General features: G+C 40.4%; 1 protein-coding gene across 2 annotated transcripts in view; it reads left to right on the top strand.

Annotated features, from left to right (window-relative positions):
* spidr (scaffold protein involved in DNA repair) overlaps positions 1-16014 on the top strand; it is a 38170-nt gene that overhangs the window by 20850 nt on the left and 1306 nt on the right. The window contains exons 11-18 of one of the 2 annotated variants that reach the window (XR_014600812.1): positions 5878-6036; positions 9773-9860; positions 11069-11209; positions 11597-11656; positions 12307-12505; positions 13043-13237; positions 14921-15014; positions 15103-15680. Coding sequence is in view for 1 of the 2 variants with exons in the window: in XM_084057885.1 (XP_083914011.1) it covers positions 5878-6036; positions 9773-9860; positions 11069-11209; positions 11597-11656; positions 12307-12505; positions 13043-13237; positions 14921-15014; positions 15103-15214 (1048 nt within the window). In the remaining variant the exon portion in view is untranslated. The remainder of the gene's footprint in view (positions 1-5877; positions 6037-9772; positions 9861-11068; positions 11210-11596; positions 11657-12306; positions 12506-13042; positions 13238-14920; positions 15015-15102; positions 15681-16014) is intronic. The other variant, XM_084057885.1, reaches the window with a different exon arrangement.

Raw genomic sequence — 16014 nt, forward strand, 5'->3', positions numbered from 1 at the left:
ATTACAAACATCTTTTGAACATTTTTCAATATTCATTACCAAATTGTCCTGATTCAAATAATGTTGGACACTATATTTATGGCATGGCTCCTCAGAGGCAAGCCGTGTGTCTGTCTGACAGAAGTGTGTCAGTGTGTCTGGAGCTAATCTTGAAACCACTAGACCAATCAGTGCCATATTTATTGTACAAACAATAAGCCACAGAAGTACCTCCATAAAAATATATTTATATGTTGCTGAAACCATCCAAAGGTCCCTTGGAGTGATACGTTATAGATGCATGATGTCATAGACGAAGATCCACGTCGAAGCCACGCTGTTCCCATGTGGATCCCAACATGCACATGATCTGATTTATTGAAACCATCACAACCATCTAGTTCTGTAACATTGAGTTGAGTAAAAAGTGCGCTCAGTAGGCGCACTGAAATAATTGTCCTCCATCCAGGTGAAAATGGCCATGGAAATACGCGAATACATGTGCGTGTGCATTGAACAGGCATTACAAGGGCCCCGGTTTAGGAGTTGGACAATATGGTCACCCTAACATCATTGTCTCCGCCAGGAGAGTTTGTTTTCACTTTCTGAAACTGGGACTAACATTGGTCAAGCCTCACGTGACACGTGACAATACGGTGAAATAGTGTGATCTGATTGGCTAGTGACGTATAGCGGCCTATAAATACATGTGTCACTTTGAAAGAGTCTGTGCCTCTTTCAAAGTGAGCTAAGACAGGAATAATCACGAAATGGCTGAGAAATGGCGGATACTGTAACAATTGGATCTAGGACACTTACACAGACAGGACGGATAGGACACTTACATAGACAGGACGGATAGGACACTTATACAGACAGGACGGATAGGACACTTATACAGACAGGACGGATAGGACACTTATACAGACAGGACGGATAGGACAGTTATACAGACGGATAGGACACTTGTGTCATGTTACTATGACACAGTAACATGTTCTATTTTTTGTAAGAATTAGAACATAAGAATTAGAACATTCCCAACACAAGTCTGCTGGCGGAGGCTTGTGCTCCGAGGAGCACTTTTTCTAGTTATCATTATTATCGAGGCCTTCTTGAGGCCATGCATATCGAGAACGATGCAAGTTGTTCCATTTATATTGGCTATGCAGCACAAACATTGCGCTACGCTCAGCCAATCAGTTATGCCGACGGTTCAGGTTAACCAATCAGGGACTTGTATTGGCTTAGCAGCACAAGCGTAACGGAGACTATGCCAATCCGTGAAGCCGGCGGTCTGGGTTTGCCAATCAGGGAAGCTGATGCTTGCCATTCGGCACCGCATACCTCGGGGTCATATGAGACGACACACAATTACGGTATAAATTATTATTATATATAGTATATCTATATTTTTTGTTTTTCTGCTGGTATACTTGTTCTGCACAATAGCCCAGTATAGTGGATATTTATGTATATTTCTGTATATCATACAAATAATCACTCCTATTTTCCTAGTACCTAAACGGTGCTTTCCACGCCTGCTCTTTGGCAGTTGTAAGTAGTTTACGTCTCAGCCCACTGCAGCGTAAAGAAAAGGACAGTTTGTTTCTGAGGATCTCATGTCCTCTCCTACAGTATGACTCACACCCATGGTCAGCATGGTGGATGTGTTCCTTTTGTTGTGTTGCCTCTCTGTTAACATACACAGAGGAGAGAGGGAGAGAGGGAGAGAGGGAGAGTCCAGTATGATATTTATGTTTGAAGAAGATGTTTAGTTCCCGTAAATTCAGAATAGAATAAACAAGAAGATTAACTGTTTGTTGGGAGGAAGGAGGAGTTGGCTTATTTTTTTCACTGGTGTACTAGGAACACAATGTGCTTCAGGGATCCTGTTACAACCGTGTTTATCAGTTTCTCTACACTGATTGGTGGATAGCACAGAGGAAAGAATCCCGCCTGCACGCCCCCTGCCAATGGGGCCTCACTGCTGTGTTCTTAATGTGTGGCTCACTTACTTGCGTACTGCGGTGCCAAGTAAATGTGTGCGCGCATGTGCTTGCATGCGCACTCCTGTGTCTATGTGTGAAAGGGGTATGTGTGTGTTTGGACAGGCTCAATGGATCGCAATTCCTGGAACAACCCCCGAGTTGCTGAGAATTCCTGTGATTGCTCACAATAACAAATTCCTGAAATCAGCCTGTGACTGAAACTAGCCAATGGCGAGAGGGTATTTGGGAGCGAGGGTGCTGTTTGAGGAAGTGGGGCTGTGGAAGGCTGAAAAAAGAGCAACTGAACTGGGAGGCAGTTGAGGGGTGGTTGTTTATGTCAGGCTGGTCTCACCACGAGACTTGTCACCCTTTTTCTTTTGAATCTTATCTCTCATCACCTCTCTCAGATTTCATTTCTAGGCTTTCAAGTTCAGACAAGCTCTGCTATCTCAAGTTAAAATGTGAAAGTTGTACTTCTATGCAGACTTGATTTGAGTCGTGCTGTGGCTGATGTGTAGTGAACAACATGTGTCCTATATTTCAGGCTATACAAACTGTTGAGTTAGTCCAATATTGCTTTGTCATATCATGATATGAAGCCCGAATTATGCTTCATCGTACAATGATCGTTTCTCGTGGCAAAAATCTACCACATCTGCAACGTGTTGTGAGCTTATAGATCTGCTATTGTCAGTGTACGACACTGTCGTATGACGGAGCATAAATTAGGCATTACGTGAGCCTTTACTTTTGTACTTATTCAGTGTTTTGTGTAAAATATATAACATTTGATTGTGTTCTCTATCCATAGTTGTACACATGCCAGTCTAGCCAGGTGGAGTCTGTTTTCTTTGCCTCTCTGCAACATGGACTTATTCCAAGTACATTGACCTAACCGCCACAAGTGTGAACCAGTTTTAAAAGAACAGAAATACTTACTTTAGGGTGTTGATAAATGAAAGAAGGTGCTACAATACATAAGTGTATTGATTTTTAGGACTTTGCTTCTGGTATTCTACCGTTGGTAACATTTATTAAAGCTGATAGAAAGGCTTTGCGCTTACTGATTTAGTGCTTAGCTTAGTCAGTAAAGAATTCCATATATATTCCCAAAATATAGTCATACTGCCCTGATTAAAAAATGGGAATTAAACTAACAACTGGGGATATCACAGACATGCACTTGTATAATATATATATATAAACTGCTCAAAAAAATAAAGGGAACACTTTTATCCCTTAATTATTTTGAGCAGTTTTCGTTAGCATTATGTACACAGTTCATGAAAAAACTCAAAAGAATGAAGGGATCAAAGTGTTCCATTTATTTGTTTGAGCAGTGTATATATATATGTATATATATTTGTATATGTATATATATGTATATGTGTGTGTGTGTGTATATATATATATATATATATATATATATATATATATATATATATATATATATATATATTTGTACTTATATATATATATATAAGTACAAAAAAATACAAATGTTGGTTAGGCATCTATTTCCATGCCTCTCAAAGTAAACACAGTTTGTGTTTACCAACACAAGCTGTTTATAGGCCCAATCAGGTGGCTGGAAATGTGCCCAAAATGTTCTTAGTGTCCTCGGTGGGCACATGTATGGATGGCATTGAACTTGTGTCTATTACTAGCCTCTCAACAGTCCTCCCCCTCTTCTCTGTATTTTCTCCCCCTCTACTCTCCCCTCACCTCCCTTCCCTGGCTGAGGTCCATGGATCCTTCCCTCCCCTCGCTGCTCTAACCAGGGGATATGAACTCCACTGTTTACTCTCAGGGCTGGTACTTGGGCTGTGTCTGGGCTTGAAGGACTGAGGTACTGTAGCCTTTAGCGGTTTCAGCTTCCTGCTCATAGGGAGCAGTGGAGTGCAGGCAGCAGCCTCATAACTCTGTAGGCCAAAGGTCTCCACTGTCAATGCTACAGCAGCTTGTCATACCACCCAGCCAAACAATACTACCCAATGTCAGGGCCTGTTATGTTTGTTTGTGTCATGTTGCCTACTTTTGTGTTCCCAGTCAAAAATGACCTGTCCATTTTAACTGTTTATAAATCTATCATATACGTATTATTATTATTATCTTATTTACAATTCAATTCAAAGGAGCTTTATTGGCATGAGAAAACAAACGTTTACATTGCCAAAGCAAGTGTCAAAATATAATAGGAACAGTTGAAAATGGGGAAAGTATACAGTTGGAGGGGGTACAGCATTGTTTACACTGTAAACAGAGCTATGTCACATTGCGTTATATACATGTTATATGTATAAAGCTTTTTAAGACAAATAGCAGCAATCTTTTGCATTCACTTTAGGACAAATGGCAGCATTTATTCTCAAAACTATTTAAATAGTATATAAAAAAAGCCTCAGATTTAAAATGCGTTTAAAAGCAGCAGCTCTGTTTATAGGTGCAGTAGCTCTAGAGGTCTACTCGGGACACTCAATGGTTTGTTGTCCTTAGGGTGGTTGTATTCCATTGGCTACCCTGCTGTGTTCCCACATTGTTGTATTTCTCCTTATTTACAATACAACAAATGTTTGCCATGTTGCAGAACATATTAAAGAACAACAATAACAATAACAGCTCTATTCAAATGATTCAATCAATGAACCATTTGATGGTGGTTTTGTTCTGTAACCTGCATATGATTGACAACAGTTGATGTTTTTTGCATTGCACTTAATGCACTGCACATTAGAAACACAGTGCTTATTTGACATCTCTTGGTGCACACAGTGTGCTTCTGTTACTTCTGTCTCTTGAAGTTGTGCGAAGTAATTAAGTACATTTACTCAAGTACTTTTCAATACTTTATACTTCTATTTTATACTTTAGTTACTTTGCAGGTTTAGATTAATTAATGCAAAACACACATTAACCACCAAGGCTTCCTCTTGCTCTTCCACCCCGGTCAGAATCAACAGACACATGTATGCTTGGATGTAATCTCCTTCCAGTTGTCTTTATGGGTGTGTTGGTCATGTTGGGATTGGCTCTGTCAGCAGCAGTTTGAAGCAGAATTTTAAGCCATCAATCCAGGACATGGCCCTGGGGTCATAGCGCTGCCATTTTCAGCAGACCGTCTGCCTTTCCTCTCAGGTGGGAAAGAAGACCAGCACAAATTCCAATTCTTTGACCAGAATGTAATGGCAACCTCAACAGGACCCTCCTCCTCCTGACCAGTTATCTCATGGTCTGGATCATGTTGTCTTCCTCTCCTAATGCAGTGGTTCTCAACCTTTTCAGGCCGTGACCCACCCAAAAAATCATACTTGAACTGGGGACCCCCCCACCCACCACCCTGATAAGCACTTGGAATTGTAGGAGTTGAGGCATTCAATTTAGTTTGACTCGGTTCCACAGATAAATATTGTGAAAATAGCAGATCTACAAGCTCAAGCTTGAGAACCACTGTTTTAATGCACCTTCCCTGTCAGTTTCTTCATGGACCCTCCTCCTATGTGATCTAAGTAGTATGTGATCAATAGTTGGTCTTTTCTGACCACAGATGTACAAACATCAACTATAACACCCCAAATCTTGTGAAAATGATATCCATTGATTTTGTGTGTTTAAATGCTGTCTGGACAAAGTCGTGGAGTTTCATTCCAATCAGATGAAATTGATTACAATTGTCAGACATTAAACATGTAAAATGGTTGAATTTGGCTGGAACACAACACAAGGGTTAGTTACACATATATGTCAGTGTGCAACTTCGTAATAAGGGATTGTTGAACATTGTGTAATTTTCCCACACTATGTGTCACCCCCATAAATGTGCTGTGTAATTTAATGGCATGTGATCGTGAATTCAATCACGGTTGTTTTCTTCCTGTAAATTTCAGTCTGTGCATGTGTTCTTCCCTAGGTTGTGTGCTCTAGTCCAGGACAGCTACGGCATGTTCAGTGTGATCCAGCTCCACCTCCTGCCCTGCGATGACCACCTTCACCAGTACAGCCACAAGTGGCAGGGCAAAGCCTGCGTGTTGAGGGCCTTCAAAGTGGTACAGAGGGTCACTCGAGAAAGGTGAGACTCAACCATCCACTCATCTGATCCACAATTCGGAGATCGCCACCCACCAATACGTCTAGTGACATCTGAATTCACTGTTGGAAACTGGGTGGAAACGATTCAGAAATGTTAAGAACAACTACATTGTAGAACAGGACTTTAGAGCGGTTCTTCATATTGGGACGTGATATGATTTGTTTTCATAGCAGTAGGTGTATGTTTGACTGTGGCCGTTTCTTCCACTGTTCGAGCCACTACATCAAATTTAGATGCATCGGTAGGCGGAGATCTCCGATCGCCTGGCTTTGCGAGAGTACCCATTAACCACATTAAACCTAGTCTCGCATAGCCATATGATCAAAGATCTTTTCCTACTGATATGTCTGGTAACATCTAAATTCAGTGAATGGGCTAAAACAATTAGAAAATGCATCACAGAACCAATGCAAAGACATTAGGGCGTTCCTTCATACGTATGGGTATCGGGATTGGTTTTCAAAGCAGTGGGCGTAGGTTTGTTACCGCTGGTTTTCTCCGGAGTCCAAGCCCATTCATTGAATAAAAAAATCCCCAGAAGTATCAGTAGGTGGGTGGCTACGCAACACAACTTTTTGGCATCCCTGTTTTTGGGCTAATTGGTCAATATTTTCAATTGTTGCAAAAATAAATCTACAACTATCTCAACACCTTGTGAGCTTGTAGATAATCTATTTTCGCAATACATTAAGTATAAAACAAGGCTTAAGTGGTTAATTAGCACCCATACTGTAGATCCCTCCCTGATTGGCTTTTCACCAAAATGTCAACCTGTTGCTTTGCTCTGTGTACGGAGCAGGTGATACAGCTTTATGTGATTTGAGATTATCTCCCCAGTCATTTTCCAGACAACAGCTCTGTGCAAGTGGCTGTGATACCAAACATCTGTCTTTAGATGCTGGTGAAAACAGCCTTAGGATAAATCATGTAGATAATTAGCTCAAGTGTCACATTCGTGGGCCCACAAATCCACTTTGAAATTCCACTGTCTTTATAATATAATTCAGATTCTGTGGTGAATGCACTGTCGTATTATGACAGTGCATTCACCACAGAATCTGAATGGAAAAAAATGCCTGATCATGCTGCCTTGTCACCAGTGCCACAGTGTTTACATGTAACATGACTCTGAGGTGCGCACCGTGAGTCCCTTGTGAGTTTCCATAGTCGGGAGCCCAGATTAGCTACAGTTAGAGGAACTGGTGTGAAGACATTTAGAGAGACTGAAAGGGGTGAGTTTACGTCCCTGGTGTTCTCCATACCAGACAGCCAATAACATTTCTGGAGGTTGTCTGCGGTCGTCAGATTATGACTGATGGGCCATCTGCAGGGCGGACACATGGGCCATCATCTAGCTTGAATTGGACTCATGAGTTTGATGTACTTTTTTGCAGACTTTTCAAGGAAACATAAGCATATACCACATATTACCTCTCAAATTTCAGGTCAAGGAGGGCAAAATATTATTTTGAGTACTTCGTCCTCCTTGACCTGAAATTTGAGTTGCGCTACCCTTTTAATATTTTTTGGAATATGCTCACTGGATTTTGGTTTTAGCACTCCACTGAGAATCCCATTGATGGAGTGCAAGCAACCTCACCATGTTAGCACTCCTGGTCTGTGGGAAATGATTTTGAGAAGTAATTACCAAAGAAGTGATCACTGTCTATCCTGACATCTATGGTTGCACTGTGTGCTGCCTATAGTACAGTATGTGCGAGCTATTTTCAAGATGGCATATTGTTGCCTTTGTAGAAAACCACACAGTATCAGTGAGGAATTGACCCATGCCTTATAGATTATTATTATATCATAGTTAATTATAACCTAGCCAGCCAGCTGCTGTTAGTAATAGCCGCTTTATCATAATGGAATGATCTACGGCTGATCTACGACACTCATCCTTAGACCTCCTGCCAACGGCTGCAGTTCCAATATGTCGTAGTATACCACTAACTGACGTATTACTGTTTAAATAATGATCAAACACTAATAAACATTTAATAGTCTATCTGAAATTCCAAGGTACTGGACTAGCAGTTATAATTGCCATTTAATTGCCATTTACTGAGGCTGTCATCATCATTAAATGTGCATTCTACAAGTATCTTTAGAAAATCTGTTTTAATTGTTTTAAGTGTTGTCTGTTTTAATTGTAGACCTCCAAACAACAACTATTTTAATGACTCTTTGTCAGGTTAAACTGAAAAACAAACATGCACTTTTCCATGAGACTGTCTTTTTAAAGAGAGCAATAAATAAGATGTATTTTTATTTGTATATTTGTTTTACCTCCAGCGACTGTCAACTACAACTTACGTATATAAATCTTGTTATATTGCCAATATTGGCCTTATTTGACTTTTGTGACGACATTGGTATCGGCAATTAAATAGTCGATATGTCCTGATTTTTAACCCCTTTCATCCTGGGGTCCTTATTTTGGGCATGTAGGTGAAAACTTTCACAAAAAAAAAAAGTTTCAAAATGATAAAAAAAAATTGTAGATATACAAGCTCTCGTGTTGTCTTGCGTTGTAAGCTTGTAGATCGGCTATTTTTGAAAATATTGAATTAGGGCTTAAGTTGTTTAATAAAATTTCCCCCCAAAAAAGTTCCGTTTGGGTTTATTTTTTATCTATGAAAAAGCTGTTTATTATGATGTATTTATTTGCTTATAAGTTAAATGTTCTCAAATAGAAACTTCAAAGTCAAAGTCAAAATTTCAAATTGATTATGACAAAATATCTGTTAAAACATTGGAAATTGGCAGTCTAGGACTCTCCAAAATCGGGCATCGAACCCAGACAACTGGCATCGGCCGGGCTTTACTATTACCTTTTCACCTGAGGAGCTCGGGTGCATGAACATCACATTGAGTTCAGTGAGTCTTGTTAGTCTGTTGTTTTGTGAGCTCATCCTGAGCGGGCCTCGCCAGACCTGAATGGGCTGCAGAGCCAGTTCCCTACAAAAGGAAGCCTGTGATTAGAGGCTGACTAACAGGTTATTAACAACCCAGAGACTGACAGCCGCCCCGACGCGGGCCGTGCTAACCTGCACAACATGCACTCAATTTGTTTCTTTAGAAAAGTGACACAGTCTGAGGAAGTTTGTGTGTCACTAGAGAGTGTCACTGAAGGTGGTGGTTCAGAGTGGTCTTGTGGCTTCTTTTTTTTTTACACTTACTGCCACGTCTACATAAAGTATCTGATGGCCTTGCGGTTTTATATTGCACATCCCCTGTAATCTAACGCAATCTCTGTCAATCTCAATCCATCATTCATTGAGATTACGGGTTAGGTGGGAAAGGGCAAATGTCATGGTGTAGCATGGGGCACTTCTGTTAAAATGTCTTTGACTTTTGTTTTCTCAAGCCTGGATATTTCTGCATGTCAAATTAAACAAAAAATGTCTTACTTTAATTTCGTAATTAAAATGTAATTTACAGTGGTGCCTGTGCTTTGTTCCCTGCGTGTTTTAAAAGAAATAAAGAAATAATTGCCCCCCTACCAGTCAGAGCCTGCTCTCTGTTGAGCCTGTGAATTGTAAAAGGAGCTCTGTCTAAACACATTTGCGTTTTCAATAGAAGTGAAACTGCATGTGATAACACCTGTCTGTTATTCCCGATTCTCTCTTCTTTAATCCCTGTTCAACACCCTCCCACCTGTGACCTGACTCACTCTCTCTCTCTCTCTCTTTCTCTCTCTCTATCTCAGGTGCACCAGGCTTTTCAACTTAATTGACAGTCTCTGGCCCCCAGCGATGCCCCTGAAAGTGCACGGGGACACATCAAACTCACCTAGTGTAGGTTTTCTCTGAAGCAAACCTTTTTTTTTGCGCAGAAACGCATTTGTACAATATGTATGAAAATTATTGAAAATCTAATAATCAATCACCACAATAATTACCATGTTCAGGATTATAAAAATGTTTAAGTCTGGAGAAATGTGTCTAGCTTGCAGATCATTTGATAACTATTCAGTGACAAATACCTCAACAACAACAACTATTGAGAAAACCAACCTATACTGTCTGCATTTCCTTAAGTATTCACAGAATCCCCAGTGTTAATTTATCCATTTGTAACTCCCAAGAGTGTACAAATGGTGCCAAATGGCCCCTTAAGGGCCATTTGATTCCATTTCCATTTCCTTAAAGGACGACTAAACCACTTTTCAACATATCTTCATATAATACAGTAGGTCCTCACTAATACCATTTTTTTCTACTTGGTCTGTGTCTCATAGGAGGGCTGTGGACAGTCCAGAAACCCGTCTACCAGTGACATCATCGTTAGGCAGGATGTTTTTCCCCAAAAAGATTACAATTTTTTTATTCAGATTTTTATTAAGGCGAGAACAATGGGATCTATTATTGCATTGCAACTTTCCAGGAATACAAAGCCTGCAGTTTCTATTAGCTTGGACTCCCCATCGATGATGTCACTGGTAGACGGGTTTCTGAACTGTCTACAGCCCTCCTCTGAGACACAGACTGATTAGATTTTTTTTTACCATTATATCATGAGCATTAATGAGGACCTATTATATGAAGATATGTTGAAAAGTGGTGAAGTCGTCCTTTAAGTATACACAATAAATTCCTCAGTGTTAATTAGTGGGCTCACTGGTCAGCGAGCACACTCATGTTCTCCTCGCTTTATATTTATTTATCCATTTGCAACTCCAGGCGTGTACAAATGGAGCCAAAATGTGTTCAATTTGTACTCTCTGGGTTAAATTGAAGGTCTTTACACACGTTTATGGTGTGGCTCTGTATGAAGCTAGCTGTCTAAAGGTGGGCAGTCTGTGAGATTATTTCAGGACAAACACAGAAGTCACACAAACAGCTGGACCAATAGGAGGCAAATCTCTTGTATACTCTCTTGTTACATGCAAGTATTTAACTTGCATGTAACATGTAAGTATTTAACTTGCATGTGTTAAGGACCTTAACTCTCCGAATTTTACAATATAAATTGATGCTGTCTATTGTACTGTGTGTTTTAATAGGCAAGCAGGCCTCCAGGATCAGCTCCTAGCTTCTGTTACCTACTGTCTGGTCAGGTAGGCTCTGTGGAACTTATTGAGGGACAGAATGTGTCTCCTCTCTACCTTCCCCCAATGCAAAGAACCCTACGAGATGTACTGCAGGTGACTGGACTGCGCACACACACACACACACACACACACACACACACACACACACACACACACAGTGGTGTGTTTTACCAGCAGTATACGCTATATACACAGTGTACTCAAACCGAAATTTTGAGAAGAAAAAAAAATTGTAACCACAATAATTCATTCTGTGACCGCACGCGTATATGTACGTGTGCACGTGCCTTTCGCAAGGGAATAATTATGGTATACTGTATGACAAAAACCTAGACAGCACTGCACACACCCACACACCCCTACCTACTGTACCATTTGAAATGTTGCCCACATGCCTGAAGTTGTGTTCCTTTGTTCTTATCTCCTAATTCATTCCATAAATCAATGTGTGACTAAAATTGAAAAAAAAATCTGTTTCAGGTCGAGCCCAAAGGCCATCGTTGCAGTTTTGTCGCTACTGTTGTATACAAGAGAATGCAGGTGTTTATTTTTTCTCAAATAATGCAGAATGTATTTTTTTCCCCAAGATTTTGCCTTTTTTTGTGCTTAAGTTGTGTGCCTCCTATTCACATACGGACTCATCGGTTTAAGATAATTTGAACTAGCTGATAAGAGTCAGTGCTGACGTAGAGGCCTGCATTCATATCTCTGTGTGTATAACAGTCTATAAGGGCCCCCAGGCGTTCTTCAGCATTGATCAGTGAAACCTTTACACTTTGACCACTATGAGATAAGAGCTCAGAACAAAGCGCTGGACTTTGCTACATACTCAGTCCACTCCAGGACCCATTTTATTTTTATATGTCGGTCCTGTAATCATTGCTCTGATATGTAGAAACAAATAAAAGAGATGCATGTAGCTTTTTAAAATAGTTTTATTCTTGGACAGAAGGTTTTAATTCATGCCATAATCCGTTTTTTTTTGTTTTTGTTATTGTTCAATCACTTACTGTGCACTTGTTTGTTCCTGTATCTGCCTGCTGTAATGCCTGACTTTCTCTTGTTATTTGTCATTATCTCTCTCACTCACACACACACACACACACACACACACACACACACACACACACACACACACACACACACACACACACACACACACACACACACACGCACTCTCCACATCCTAGAGTAGTGATGCAGGCCGAGGTGAAACTTGGTTGGTATTAACAGACCCCAGTCTTCAGGACGAGCAAGAGACAGAGCCATGCAGACGAACGCTGGCCGTCTGTGTGAGCACTTCCTGTGTGCTCACTTCCGCTGTCGTCAAAGCGCTGAACTCAACCACTGCCTGCAACTTGTCCGTCAGAGATGCCGTCAAAGAATGCGGTAGTGTCCTGTTATTGCATTACAGTTCCACTTTTTTTTTTGCTTTTACACTCATGAACTGAAAATAACCTTTTTGAGGTCTATGTGCTGCATGAGAGCGGTTCATTCTAGTTATACATTCTGATACATGCATTGTAAATATTAAGTTAGCTATGTCATATGTTTGCAGTCACCTGACTGTTTGTACAGGTGCAAGTGGTCGTGGACACATTGTTCATCCAAACAGCTCCTTTTTATAGCATCTTCTATTCATATTTAGGAATCATTTGGTTTTCTTAACGTGGTATCCTTATCAAGTGAAAGGTACATAAAAATAAAAACATCCCAAGTATCAAATCTTGACTACTGCTAAATGTGTAACTTGTGAAAACCTGAAATTAAAATGAAACATTAATTCAAGATAGTATATCCGTCATCTGCCTGAAAATGTTAGCATTAAGTGATAGATATTTGGCAGACAGTGCACCGTTGAAGATAAGGACAGCAAGCTTGTCATACAAAAAAAAATAAAGTCACAATTTTATCTAAAAACTCTAGGTGCTATCCTGTGCTCGGAGCAGACAGTGGTGCAGCTGCACCCTCTCGAACTTGAGGGCCATCTTGAGTGCATAACCAGTCCAGAGGCTCCGCCACGGTCCCTGACCATGCCCCAGTCTTACAAACTGCCCCAACCAGTGAGGCTTGATCCCCTGTGTCCTGAAACCGCACCCAACTCCCTCTGCACACTCACAGGTCAGTATCTGCCCCTCCATTGAATCCTGTGTTTTTGTTTTGTTGTTTGTTTTGTTCATGCCACTCCCGTCATCTTGGGCTATTCCTCCAGAGCATGAAGCCTAATTTATAGTTGGTTACGTGCTGGGGTCGCACATCAGATCTACAAGCTAGCTTGTAGATCTGCTATTTTCGGTGCACGACATGGCATGTAACTAAGTGTAAATCAGGCATGATAGTCGATGTTTTATTTTCTATGAGAAAGAAAGCCACTTGTGGTTTCTTGGCGTTTACGGTTATGCCCTCTTGTATTTGTCACATAGTGAGAGGCCTTCATGTGGTTTTAAAGCATTGCTCTACACTGTTAGTCATTCACAGTGTGCACAAGCTGTCATTGTTTGGCCATTTTTAAGACTCATGAAGAATTTTATGAAATGCAAAGACATGAAAATGCGGTGGATTTGTCCGTTTTTCAGTGACATTAACATGTCGGCTCCCTCTTATGTTTTAGATTTCATATTCGGGTCACAATGTTCTGGTGAAAAAAGCGTAAGACTTAACAGCTAGAGTGGAATTTTCTCAAACTATATTGTTGTCATGACTATCAACGTTGCACGCTATTGTAGCCCCCGTGAACAGTGTTTTATTTGCATATTGCAATCTTTCCCTAACCCTTGTCTGTCAGATTCCTCTCTCCAATTTGACCAAATTAAAGTAAATTTGAGGTAGTTATTTGTAATTGTAATTGTACGTCATTCACACTTACCCCATGACAAATGTCTTTCTTAGGAAATGCTACATGAAATACCTTTAATGGTTTAACAACATGAACCCTAGCGTCCCTGTTGTCATAAGAGAACGTTTGGCAAAAATAGGACAACATTCAGTGAAAATGGCAGATCTAAGATTGGCTATATTTTATGTACAACAAAGTATAAGGTATAGGGCTATTAAGCGGTTAAAACCATATATTTCATATGCTAAACTGGATTGTGTTGATTTTTATGTTAAATAGATAAGAGATTACGGTCTAGATAACGGTCCTATGTCCTTCTCAGGTTATGAGGTGTTTTTTTCAATCTCTGTATTATGCAAATGCTGGGGGGGAGGCAGGCTGAATCTGATAATAATCTGCATCTGTTGGCTTCATGTCACAGCAGAGGGCAAAGATCCTACCCTATGAACTCAATAGTTCTGGCCCCACTGGCTATACATGTTTTATCAGGTGGCTGAAAAATATAACAAACGCAAATTATCTTTTGCCCTCGTAAGCAAGTTGTATGTTCTGGCATCTGGCCATTGGGGAAGAAAAAAGCTTAGAAACGAAATTACAAGAGGTTATTATCAGTTGGAAATTCTGTAACCTTTGGTAAGGTCTCACATTTGTTTGTTGGCCTGCTTCTCTGGTTGTCAAGAGAGATGGTGTTTGAGGAGGGAGTACATTTCTGGTTTATTTATCACTTAAATCTCATATAAAAATGCAAGGGAAGATTCCCTCTCTTATCTCTCTCTCACTCACAGACATGAATCTTGCATTTTCTACTGGGCCTTAACGTTTCTCCTTACTCACCAATTTGAAATGACCTAAAATGCATTTTAATAATCTGCTAATTGTAAATCCATGCAGACAATGTACTGTTTTTTTCTCTATATGTCGTAAAATAACACATTTGTTTATATCCCCCGTTTGGTTGGTGTGCGCAGGGGTAATAGTTGGTGTGGATGAGAACACTGCTTACTCGTGGCCTGTCTGCAACCTGTGCAGAAGTGACTGCTTGGAGATGTCAGCAGAAAGCCTGTGAGTTCTCAAGACTTGATTACGGAAAAGCAATTTAACGTGAATTGCAATGACAAACTGTACCAACTCATGTCTGTCTTTACCACAGTCAAGAGTTCCACTGCGCTTCTTGTAATTCTGCGTTGAAAGAGCCAGCAGTGAACATGCAGCTTGAGGTGTTCCTGAGGTCTTCACTGAGTAATTGCACTGTGAAGGTTAAGGTGAGAAGTCATCTGGAGGGTTTCCTCCATGAACCCCCCCACGTTTAAAACATTTCATACACTGTGAATATGAACAGCTTTTTAACCACATGAACCCTAGCGTTCCTCTTCTGGGAATGTCATAATAAGGTGAACATTCAGTGATATTATGCGAACAGAAATAGCGGATCTACAAGTGCACAATGCTTGTAGATAGGCTATTTTTGGTGACGAGATTTGGTACTATTTGCAAACTGTTAATAAAGTATTCAATCAATCAAGGTGTGGAGTTAAAAAATGAGGGGACCAAGAATAGACCCCAGTCAATGAAGTGTATAGGGTTTAAGTGGTTACATATGTTTTGTGGTGAATAAATAAATAAAAAAGGACAGATAATGAAATGTTTGTTCTGAGTGTTAATACATTGTGCGCTTCCCATGTTACAGACCACAGAGAGTTACAGTATTACAGTGGTTTGGAAAAACTGGTATGTCATGAATGCCTGAATAATCATACCATTAAAAATAGCATTGTTTCACTTGCAGCGTAGCCCCATGCAGTAAGTACTGCATATTATTGTTATTTATTTACTATATTATTAAGTATTTTACATAGACCCCTTAACAGACGACGTCACGCTGATAAGAACTAGTATGCGTGCGGCCACTATGCGCGCAATGAAACCCATTCTATCAGGTCTCGCTAGGACGCGCCTCACCAGCCAACGCACAAGAGGGGGTTGGGGTGCGCTGAAACCAGCGCACCCCAAAACAACAGGTTGAGAATTGATTGCATGAAACAATCACCTGTGCATCCAGTCT

Source organism: Gymnoscopelus microlampas (genome assembly GCF_963454915.1).
Source record: "Gymnoscopelus microlampas genome assembly, chromosome: 5".
In the NCBI taxonomy this organism is placed as follows: Eukaryota; Metazoa; Chordata; class Actinopteri; order Myctophiformes; family Myctophidae; genus Gymnoscopelus; species Gymnoscopelus microlampas.